This window comes from Oncorhynchus gorbuscha, linkage group LG14 (genome assembly GCF_021184085.1).
Source record: "Oncorhynchus gorbuscha isolate QuinsamMale2020 ecotype Even-year linkage group LG14, OgorEven_v1.0, whole genome shotgun sequence".
Classification (NCBI taxonomy): Eukaryota; Metazoa; Chordata; class Actinopteri; order Salmoniformes; family Salmonidae; genus Oncorhynchus; species Oncorhynchus gorbuscha.
In genome coordinates this window covers 20,639,597-20,651,656 of record NC_060186.1, presented here as the reverse complement: position 1 = coordinate 20,651,656, position 12,060 = coordinate 20,639,597, and the positions used below count along the sequence as shown (strand labels likewise).

General features: G+C 46.7%; 1 protein-coding gene across 3 annotated transcripts in view; it reads right to left on the bottom strand.

The window, feature by feature from the left end:
- The window catches only part of LOC123994621 (solute carrier organic anion transporter family member 1C1-like), a 78,790-nt gene that overhangs the window by 36,845 nt on the left and 29,885 nt on the right, over positions 1 to 12,060 (bottom strand). For 2 of the 3 annotated variants that reach the window (XM_046297448.1, XM_046297449.1), the window contains exon 3: positions 7,527 to 7,668. The exons of the other annotated variant lie outside the window; for it this stretch is intronic. In XM_046297448.1, coding sequence (XP_046153404.1) covers positions 7,527 to 7,668 — 142 coding nt within the window. The remainder of the gene's footprint in view (positions 1 to 7,526; positions 7,669 to 12,060) is intronic. 3 annotated transcript variants of the gene reach the window in all.

Sequence of the window (12,060 nt, the reverse complement as noted above, 5' to 3'; positions counted from 1 at the left end):
GCCTCTAGTGAGTGGAACGAGCCGGCGCTGCTCGCTCGTTTTCTGGAGGGACTCCACGCAGTGGTTAAGGATGAGATTCTCTCCCGGGAGGTTCCTTCAGATGTGGACTCTTTGATTGCTCTCGCCATCCGCATAGAACGACGGGTAGATCTTCGTCACCGGGCTCGTGGAAGAGAGCTCGCATCAACGGTGTTTCCCTGCTCCGCATCGCAACCATCTCCCTCCTCTGGCTCAGAGTCTGAGCCCATGCAGCTGGGAGGGATTCGCATCTCGACTAAGGAGAGGGAACGGAGGATCACCAACCGCCTGTGCCTCTATTGCGGAGTTGCTGGACATTTTGTTAATTCATGTCCAGTAAAGCCAGAGCTCATCTGTAAGCGGAGGGCTACAGGTGAGCGCAACTACTCAAGTCTCTCCATCAAAATCCTGTACTACTTTGTCGGTCCATCTACGCTGGACCGGTTCGGGTGCTACATGTAGTGCCTTGATAGACTCTGGGGCTGAGGGTTGTTTCATGGACGAAGCATGGGTTCGGAAACATGACATTCCTTTCAGAGAGTTAGAGAAGCCTACGCCCATGTTCGCCTTAGATGGTAGTCATCTTCCCAGTATCAGATTTGAGACACTACCTTTAACCCTCACAGTATCTGGTAACCACAGTGAGACTATTTCTTTTTTGATTTTTCGTTCACCGTTTACACCTGTTGTTTTGGGTCATCCCTGGCTAGTATGTCATAATCCTTCTATTAATTGGTCTAGTAATTCTATCCTATCCTGGAACGTTTCTTGTCATGTGAAGTGTTTAATGTCTGCCATCCCTCCCGTTTCTTCTGTCCCTACTTCTCAGGAGGAACCTGGCGATTTGACAGGAGTGCCGGAGGAATATCATGATCTGCGCACGGTCTTCAGTCGGTCCCGAGCCAACTCCCTTCCTCCTCACCGGTCGTATGATTGTAGTATTGATCTCCTTCCGGGGACCACTCCTCCTCGGGGTAGACTATACTCTCTGTCGGCTCCCGAACGTAAGGCTCTCGAGGATTATTTGTCTGTGTCTCTTGACGCCGGTACCATAGTGCCTTCTTCCTCTCCGGCCGGGGCGGGGTTCTTTTTGTTAAGAAGAAGGACGGTACTCTGCGCCCTGCGTGGATTATCGAGGGCTGAATGACATAACGGTTAAGAATCGTTATCCGCTTCCCCTTATGTCATCAGCCTTCGAGATTCTGCAGGGAGCCAGGTGCTTTACTAAGTTGGACCTTCGTAACGCTTACCATCTCGTGCGCATCAGAGAGGGGGACGAGTGGAAAACGGCGTTTAACACCCGTTAGGGCATTTTGAGTACCGGGTTCTGCCGTTTGGTCTCGCCAATGCGCCAGCTGTTTTTCAGGCATTAGTTAATGATGTTCTGAGAGACATGCTGAACATCTTTGTTTTTGTCTATCTTGACGATATCCTGATTTTTTCTCCGTCACTCGAGATTCATGTTCAGCACGTTCGACGTGTTCTACAGCGCCTTTAGAGAATTGTCTCTACGTAAAGTCTGAGAAGTGCTCTTTTCATGTCTCCTCCGTTACTTTTCTCGGTTCCGTTATTTCCGCTGAAGGCATTCAGATGGATTCCGCTAAGGTCCAAGCTGTCAGTGATTGGCCCGTTCCAAGGTCACGTGTCGAGTTGCAGCGCTTTAGGTTTCGCTAATTTCTATCGGCGTTTCATTCGTAATTTCGGTCAAGTTGCTGCCCCTCTCACAGCTCTTACTTCTGTCAAGACGTGTTTTAAGTGGTCCGGTTCCGCCCAGGGAGCTTTTGATCTTCTAAAAGAACGTTTTACGTCCGCTCCTATCCTCGTTACTCCTGACGTCACTAGACAATTCATTGTCGAGGTTGACGCTTCAGAGGTAGGCGTGGGAGCCATTCTATCCCAGCGCTTCCAGTCTGACGATAAGGTTCATCCTTGCGCTTATTTTTCTCATCGCCTGTCGCCATCTGAGCGCAACTATGATGTGGGTAACCGTGAACTGCTCGCCATCCGCTTAGCCCTAGGCGAATGGCGACAGTGGTTGGAGGGGGCGACTGTTCCTTTTGTCGTTTGGACAGACCATAAGAACCTTGAGTACATCCGTTCTGCCAAACGACTTAATGCCCGTCAAGCTCGTTGGGCGTTGTTTTTCGCTCGTTTCGAGTTTGTGATTTCTTACCGTCCGGGTAGCAAGAACACCAAGCCTGATGCCTTATCCCGTCTGTTTAGTTCTTCTGTGGCTTCTACTGATCCCGAGGGGATTCTTCCTTATGGGCGTGTTGTCGGGTTAACAGTCTGGGGAATTGAAAGACAGGTTAAGCAAGCACTCACGCACACTGCGTCGCCGCGCGCTTGTCCTAGTAACCTCCTTTTCGTTCCTGTTTCCACTCGTCTGGCTGTTCTTCAGTGGGCTCACTCTGCCAAGTTAGCTGGTCATCCCGGTGTTCGAGGCACTCTTGCGTCTATTCGCCAGCGCTTTTGGTGGCCGACTCAGGAGCGTGACACGCGCCGCTTCGTGGCTGCTTGTTCGGACTGCGCGCAGACTAAGTCGGGTAACTCTCCTCCTGCCGGTCGTCTCAGACCGCTCCCCATTCCTTCTCGACCATGGTCTCACATCGCCCTAGACTTCATTACCGGTCTGCCTTTGTCTGCGGGGAAGACTGTGATTCTTACGGTTGTCGATAGGTTCTCTAAGGCGGCACATTTCATTCCCCTCGCTAAACTTCCTTCCGCTAAGGAGACGGCACAAATCATTATCGAGAATGTATTCAGAATTCATGGCCTCCCGTTAGACGCCGTTTCAGACAGAGGCCCGCAATTCACGTCACAGTTTTGGAGGGAGTTCTGTCGTTTGATTGGTGCGTCCGTCAGTCTCTCTTCCGGGTTTCATCCCCAGTCTAACGGTCAAGCAGAGAGGGCCAATCAGACGATTGGTCGCATACTACGCAGCCTTTCTTTCAGAAACCCTGCGTCTTGGGCAGAACAGCTCCCCTGGGCAGAATACGCTCACAATTCGCTTCCTTCGTCTGCTACCGGGTTATCTCCGTTTCAGAGTAGTCTGGGTTACCAGCCTCCTCTGTTCTCATCCCAGCTTGCCGAGTCCAGCGTTCCCTCCGCTCAAGCGTTTGTCCAACGTTGTGAGCGCACCTGGAGGAGGGTGAGGTCTGCACTTTGCCGTTACAGGGCACAGACTGTGAGAGCCGCCAATAAACGCAGGATTAAGAGTCCAAGGTATTGTTGCGGCCAGAGAGTGTGGCTTTCCACTCGCAACCTTCCTCTTACGACAGCTTCTCGTAAGTTGACTCCGCGGTTCATTGGTCCGTTCCGTGTCTCCCAGGTCGTCAATCCTAGTCGCTGTGCGACTGCTTCTTCCGCGACATCTTCGTCGCGTCCATCCTGTCTTCCATGTCTCCTGTGTTAAGCCCTTTCTTCGCACCCCCGTTCGTCTTCCCTCCCCCTCCCGTCCTTGTCGAGAGCGCACCTATTTACAAGGTACATAAGATCATGGACATGCGTTCGGGGACGGGGTCACCAATACTTAGTGGATTGGGAGGGTTACGGTCCTGAGGAGAGGAGTTGGGTTCCGTCTCGGGACGTGCTGGACCGTTCACTCATTGATGATTTCCTCCGTTGCCGCCAGGATTCCTCCTCGAGTGCGCCAGGAGGCGCTCGGTGAGTGGGGGGTACTGTCATGTTTTGTCATTTATTATCTTGTCTTGTCCCTGTGCTTCCCATTCTATTCGTTTCCCTCTGCTGGTCTTATTAGGTTCTTTCCCTCTTTCTATCCCTCTCTCTCCCCTCCCTCTCTCACTCTCTCGCTCTCTCTTCTCTCTATCGTTCCGTTCCTGCTCCCAGCTGTTCCTATTCCCCTAATCAATCATTTAGTCTTCCCACACCTGTTCCCGATCCTTTCCCCTGATTAGAGTCCCTATTTCTTCCTTTGTGTTCCGTTCCTGTCCTGTCGGTTCCTTGTCTAGAATTCACCGTGCATGCAGTAACCAGAAAAGTGTTAAACAAATCAAATTATATATTTCAAATAGCCACCCTTTGTCTTGATGACAACTTTGCACATGGCATTGGCATTCTCTCAACCAGTTTCACGAGGTAGTCACCTGGAATGCATTCCCATTAACAGGTGTGCCTTGATAAAAGTACATTTGGGGAATTTCTTTCCTTCTTAATGCGTTTGAGCCAATCAGTTGTATTGTGACAAGGTAGGGGGATATACAGAAGATAGCCCTATTTGGTAAAAGTCTATATAATGGCAAGAACATCTCAAATAAGCAAAGAGAAACGACAGTCCATCATTACATTAACTTCTTGGCGCACCGATCCCTTTAGCGGGATCATTTTCGTCAACATCCGCTGAATTGCAGAGCACCAAATTCAAATTAAATTACAAAAATTATACAATTTTCATGAAATCACAAGTGCAATATACCAAAACACAGCTTAGCTTGTTGTTAATCCACCTGGCGTGTCAGATTTCAAAAAAGCTTTACAGCGAAAGCAAACCAAGCGTTTATGTTAGGACAGGTCTCTCAGCAGACAAAACATTACAAACAGCTAGCAGCAAAGTAGATTGGTCACGAAAGTCAGAAAAGCAATAAAAGTAATTGCTTACCTTTGATGATCTTCGGATGTTTGCACTCATGAGACTCCAAGTTAGACAATAAATGTTTGTTTTGTTCCATAACGATTATTCTTATATCCAAAAACCTCCATTTGGTTGGCACGTTTTGTTAAGTAATCCACAGGCTCGTGCAGGTCATGACGGGCAGATGAAAATTCCAAATAGTATCTGTAAAGTATCCGTAGAAACATGTCAAATGTTTTTTATAATCAATCCTCCGGGTTGTTATTACAATAAATAATCAATAATATTTCAACTGGATGGTAGCTTTTTTAATTGAGAGAGAGAGAGAAAAGTTCTGCTCCAAGCTGCTCGCGCATGCAAAAATCTAAGGACACCCAGCTATCCACTGACGCGATGTGATCATTCTCTCTCATTTTTCATACTTAAAGCTTGAAACTATGTCTAAAGTCTTTTCACACCATGTGGAAGCCATATGAATCCATGTGGAAGCCATAGGAATCTGGTTGATATCCCTTTAAATGGAGAGAAGGCATGCAATGGAACAGAGAGACAGAGGGACTTCCTGGTTGGATTTTCCTCAGGTTTTCACCTGCAATATCAGTTCTGTTATACTTACAGACAATATTGTGACAGTTTTGGAAACTTTAGAGTGTTTTCTATCCCAATCTGCCATATATATGCATATTCTAGCCTCTGGGCCTGAGAAATAGGCAGTTTCATTTGGGTATGTTTTTCAACCAAACATCAAAATACTGCCCCCTAGTTGAAGACATGAAGGTCAGTCAATACGGAAAATGTCAAGAACTTTTAAAGTTTCTTCAAGTGCAGTCGCAAAAACCATCAAGCACAATGATGAAGCTTGCTCTCATGAGGACTTCCACAGGAATGGAAGATCCAGAGTTACCTCTGCTGCAGAGGATACATTCATTAGAAATTGAAGCCCAAATATATGTTTCACAGAGTTCAAGTAAGAGACACATGTCAATATAAACTGTTCAGAGGGGACTGTGTGAATCAGGCCTTCATGGTCGAATTGCTGCAAAGAAACCACTACCAAAGGACACCAATAAGAAGAAGACACTTGCTTGGGCCAAGAAATACGAGCAATGGACATTCGACTGGTGGAAATGTGTTGTTTGGTCTAATGAGTACAAATTTGAGATTTTTGTGTCTTTGTGAGATGGTGTATTTCCCAAAGTAAAAGCATGGAGTAGGAGGTGTTATGGTGTTTGCTGGTGACACTGTCTGTGATTTATTTGGAATTCAAGGCATAACCAGCATGGCTACCACAGCATTCTGCAGCTGGTTGAGAGAATGCCAAGAGTGTGCAAAGCTGTCATCAAGGTAAAGGGTGGCTATTTGAAGAATCTCAAATAAAATATATTTTGATTTGTTTAACACTTTTTTGGTTACTACATGATTCCATATGTGTTATTTCCTAGTTTTGATGTCTTCACTATTATTCTACAATGTAGAAAATAGTACAAATAAAGAAAAACCCTTGAATGAGAAGGTGTTCTAAAACTTTTGACCGGTAGTGTATATATTTTATATACATATATTTTATATACATATACGAAATACATGGGGGATTGGAAATTATGTGTGATAATTTGGAAAATATGCAGACAATTACACATTGATGGAAGCCACAATCTGTCTGTATTATTAACGCTGATCTATCCCCCCCCACAAAAGAAAGGCTTGAGGTAGAGAGGTGTTTCTATATACTCCTAAAGCTTGGGCTGAAGGGAGACTCTACGAGGACACTGCAAAATGACTAATTATAAAATTGACCCCTTAACCTTAACCAAACCCATAGAGACGGAATCCACACAGTAGGGGGAAACGGCGCCATTCGCTGCTAGAAACATGAGCATTTCACTGCACATGCGATAACATCTGCAAATGTGTGTACGTGACCAATACACTTTGATTTGAATTTGATGATTGAACTGGGCCATGACAGTTTCTCAAAGAAGGTGCAATGGTAAGATTGATCAGATTTCTGTAAAGGTGTAGGCAGAATATGTTTCAGTGACTTGCATGCCGCCTATAGCGAGAGCCAAACACTGGCCGCGCATTCTGCAAGATTGATTGTCTATTCAAACCATTTAGAAGTAAATGCTTCAGCCAACACCACCTAATCAAAACACAAATTGTTGTTCAATATTTTGTTTATCAGTACATCATTGTGTTTATATCTCCTTCCTTGGTATAGGCTCTGAGATGAAATAGGCTATGATGTTGCCCTCTTACCACACAGCAATACTGTAGCCTCCCCATAATGTCAAATATTTTAAGTAGGCTACCGGTCTATTTACTTTTGAGCACGCTTGGCTATTGAATGAGCGTTGGATAAATGGTAGCCTAATATTTGTTCTGTAGCGGGAATAAACCAGTCATGTCAGAAAAGGAGAGACATGTCCTGCAATATGATTATGATTTAGGCCAAATAATAAAATAAATATATTAGGCTACATGCAGCTATGCTATCTTCTTAACAACATCTAATGCATCTGTTTTATCATTAGGAAGATGTTTGAATTTTTTAAATGAATTATTCTCGTGCATCAAACACCATCTCCCCCATAAGAACAACATTTGCTTGCAATACAATTGATCAACCACTAGAAGTTGTGCGTACGAATGGTCTGAGCTGTACACTTTCCCACAAGTTCAAATTAATAAATACTAACCTTTGTGGGAAATCTGGTGCACACAAGGTTGATAGTTTTTTTGTGCACACACACCTGATAAATGAGACTTCCTAGAAGGCCTTGGTGACCCATTCATTCATTCACATCTCTTCTCTTTCACAACAACATGGATAGAACGGAAGCCCAAAATAGCCCTGGGGATGAGGACGAGGTGAGGACATGGGGGATGGGGACCTGTGACGCAGACACTTACTTACCTATCTCAAAGCTCCCGTCGATGACGCCTGTTAGGTAACTGGGGATGTCAAAGCGCCTCTCCAGCTGGGTTATTGTGCTCTTCATGTAGCTGCCAGACAAGGCCTTGGCAAAGTAGGCAAACGACAGAGCCACAAGGAACATCTGAAGAGCATGAGGGGGAAAAGAAAGGAGAAAGGAAGGCGGCAGAAAGTGAGACATACAGTAGAAGAAATGGGATGGGGAGAAAGAGATATTGGTTGTTAATAATTAATACATATCGGGTTGTACTTGTATCCAGATTTTCATCGTCAGAGAGAGGGAGAGTTACCCCTGTGTTGCTCTAATGTACACCACAGCTCTACTTTTCATAGGCTCATTAGCCTATTTTAGCTCCCGCTATCACATTTCCTGTTTAATATTCAACTAGGCCTACATCATAGAAGCACAGAGGAGAGGAGGATAGAAGAGGGAAAGGAAAAGGGGGGATGGAGGTTGAGAGGGAAGGCAGAGTGTATCTGTAACTACAGGGTACTGAGGAAGACCCGGACAAAGAGAGGATTAAGGGTCTACATCAGACTTAAGATGGCTCCTTATGTGAGAGACCGATGACTCAACCCTAGCAACTGATGAAGAAAGGATTGGTTTTGACTAGGAGAGGGAACTTATACATTATGGATTGGCCTTCAGTCTTAGAAAAAAAGGTGCTATCTAGAACCTAAAAGGGATCTTCGGATGTCCCCATAGGATATCCTTTAAAAGAACCCTTGTTGGCTCCAAGTAGAACCCTTTTGGTTCCAAGTAGAACCCAAAATGATTCTACCTGGAACCCAAAAGGATTTTACCTGGAACCAAAAAGTGTTATCCTATGGGGACTGCTGAAGAACCCAGTGTGTGTCCCAGTCTGTTTCTGATGTCCTTATGGAACTGTCGTGCCAAACATGTTTGGAAATTAGTGACAAGGTGATGGCAAGATAGCACAAACAGATCGGGGACTAGGCTAGGAAAGATGAGCTCCAGCATCCATTGCATCAGTCTTCCCGCTCTGGGCCACTCACGACTAGCAACACCCATCTCTCACAATGAGTAATGTTTGTCTTCTCACAGCGGCACGTCCACATTCCCATGGGCTTTTCCACATCAAAGACTAGCCCGGGAAACTACACTGAACAAAAATATAAACGCAACATGTAAAGTGTTGATCCATTGTTTTATGAGCTGAAATGTAATATCCCTGAAATTTTCCATATGCACAAAAAGCTTATTTCTCTCACATTTTGTACACAAATTAGTTCATATCCTTGTCAGTGAGCATTTCTCATTTGCCAAGATAATGTATCCACCTGACAGGTATGGCATATCAAGAAGCTGATTAAACATCATGATCATTACACAGGTGCACCTTGCGCTGGGGGCAATAAAAGGCCACTCTAAAATGTGCAGTTTTGTCACACAACACAATGCCAGAGATATCTCAAGTTTTGAGGGAGTGTGCAATCGGCATGCTGACTGCAGGAATGTCCACCAGAGCAGAGCTCTGTTGCCATAGAATTTAATGTTAATTTCTCTAGCATAATCTGCCTCCAAAGTCGTTTTAGAGCATTTGGCAGTACATCCAACTGGCATCACAAACGCAGACTATTTGTATGGCGTTATGTGGGGTAGAGGTTTTGGTGGCGGTGTAGGTATGGTATGGGCAGGAATCGGTTACGGACAACGAAAAAAATTGCAATTAAATCTGTGGCAATTTGAGTGCACAAAAATACAGGTACGAGATCCTGAGGCCCATTATTAGGCCTGTATTCTGTATTCACATTTGTGCGAAATCCATAGATTAGGATCTAAGGAATTGATTTAAATTGACTTTTCTTATTGATTTCCTTATATGAACTGTAACTCAGTAAAATCTTTGAAATTGTTGCACGTTTATATTTTTGTTCAGTATATTCTTTTTTTTTGAAAAGCACCACAACACTCTTCTCATACACATTGAAATGAGCATGTCTTTGGCATTGTCATAACTGAAAACCCAAACATTATACAGACGTTCCTGTGGCACTGTGAAAGAAAGAAAGAAAGAAAGAAAGAAAGAAAGAAAGAAAGAAAGAAAGAAAGGAGGCGGTGTCCGAATACTCGTTGTCACGACTCCGACCGAAGGACACTCCCCTTCCCGTTCGGGTGGCGCTCGGCGGTCGTCGTCGCAGGCCTACTAGCTGCTACTGATTATTTCCTCCCCATCCTTATGTGTTGATTGAGTGCACCTGTTTTGAGTTATGTAGTAAGGCTTTATTAGTCAGCCGGCCCGCAGGGTTCCTTGTGCGGGATTAATTATTGTGAACGTCTGTTTGGTGTACTTGTGTGCACGTCTATGGGTTTTGTGTTTTCCCATTTAGTGGGTTTTACCTGGAAAGTTTAGCCCCTGTTTGGGGTATTTGTTCGTTTAGTACGCCCTGTGTTTTTGTGAGGGTTGGCTTATGTTCAGCGTTTCTCAGTGCATTAAAATAGCACTCCCCTGACCTCTCTGCTTCCTGCGCCTGACTCCTCACCCACTACACTCAGACCGTTACAGAATCACGCACCTCTGGAATGGAGTCAGCAGGAGAAACAGCCACTCTCCTCCCATCGATGGAAGAGAGGGTTCTACATCACACCACCGTTCTCCATCGGATCGGAACGGCGATGGATCTGGTGATGGAGAGAATGGACCGATGGGAGAGAAGCGGTTTCCTCTCTCCACCTTCGGCCCCCCCTCCTCAGGACTCCCCATCTCCCGACTCCAGCACCCTCCGTCCTACGCTCCCGAGGGTCTATGATCGAGCGGCAGCAGGGTGCCAGGGGTTCTTACTCCAGCTAGAACTGTACCTGGCCACCGTCAGACCTACTCCCTCGGGAGCGGAGAGGGTGAATGTCCTCATCTCCTGCCTCACGGATCGTGCTCTGGAGTGGGCAAAGGCAGTTTTGAATGGTCCAGACTCAGTAGTCCAGAGCACTACCCCGAGTTTTCTCGCCGCTTCCGCGCCGTGTTTGACCATCCTCCAGATGGCTGAGCGGCGGGAGAACGACTATTCCATCTTCGGCAGGAGAAAAGGAGCGCCCAGGATTACGCGTTGGAGTTCCGTACCTTGGCAGCAGGATCCGGGTGGAACGACAGGGCCCTTATCGACCACTACAGGTGTAGTCTCCGGGAGGACGTCCGCAGGGAGCTAGCGTGTCAGGACACCGCTCTTTCCTTGGATGAGCTAATTGACATGTCCATCCGACTGGACAATCTGCTGGCTGCCCGCGGGCGTTCGGAGAGGGTCCTGTGTGTTCCACCACCCAGCATCTCCACTCCTGTTCCGATGGAGTTGGGAGGGGCTTTGCCGAGGGGTACCGGAGGAGGAGGCTCCCTCTGCACCAACTGTGGTCGGAGAGGACACACGGCCGATCGGTGCTGGGGGGGTCCGTCTGGGAGTCGAGATGGCAGGCGGAACATTTCTCGATCACCCCAGGTGAGTCAGCACCAAACTCACCCAGAACCCCCTGTTGGTCACATGTTTGTCTTGATTTTTCTTCTTAAAATATTCCCCTCTTCCCAGCATAGGACGCTAGTCAATTCAGGCTTTTAGTAAAAAGAAGGCGACTAAATTACCACCACATCGACCGGGAAGGGATTGTGCGATAGATATCCAGGTAAACGCTGCGCTTCCCAAGAGTCACGTGTACCCATTGTCCCAAGAGGAGACGTTGGCTATGGATACATATATCACGGAGTCTCTGGGACAGGGGTACATTCGGTCCTTCATTTCACCCGTCTCCTCGAGTTTCTTTTTTGTGAAGAAAAAGGAGGGAGGATTGCTTCCGTGTATTGATTATAGAGGTCTAAATGCCATCACAGTGGGGTTCAGCTACCCACTACCTCTCATTATACGGCAGTGGAATCCTTTCAGGGAGTGCAGTTCTTCACAAAATTGGATCTCAGGAGAGCGTATAGTCTGGTGCGTATTCGGAAGGGAGACGAGTGGAAAACCGCATTTAGTACCACATCGGGCCACTATGAGTACTGCGTCATGCCGTATGGGTTAAAAAATGCTCCAGTCATTTTTCAATCCTTTGTAGCCGATATTCTCAGGGACCTGCACGGGCAGAGAGTGGTTGTTTATATCGATGACATTGTGATCTACTCAGCCACTCACGCCGTGCATGTGTCTCTGGTACGCAAGGTGCTTGGTAGACTGCTGGAGCATGACCTATACGTCAAGGCTGAGAAGTGTGTGTTCTCCAAACGAGCCATCTCCTTTCTGGGTTATCGCATTTCCACCTCGGGGGTGCAGATGGAGGGTGACCGCAGTAAGGCCGTGCGTAATTGGCCGACTCCAACCACGGTAAAAGAGGTGCAGCGGTTTTTGGGTTTTGCCAACTACTACCGGAGATTTATCCGGGGTTTTGGCCAGGTAGCGGCTCCAATTACCTCACTGCTAAAGGGGGGCCCGGTGCGGTTGCAATGGTCAGCAGAGGCGGACAGAGCTTTCAACAGGTTGAAGGCGCTGTTCACGGATGCACCCATGTTGGCGCATC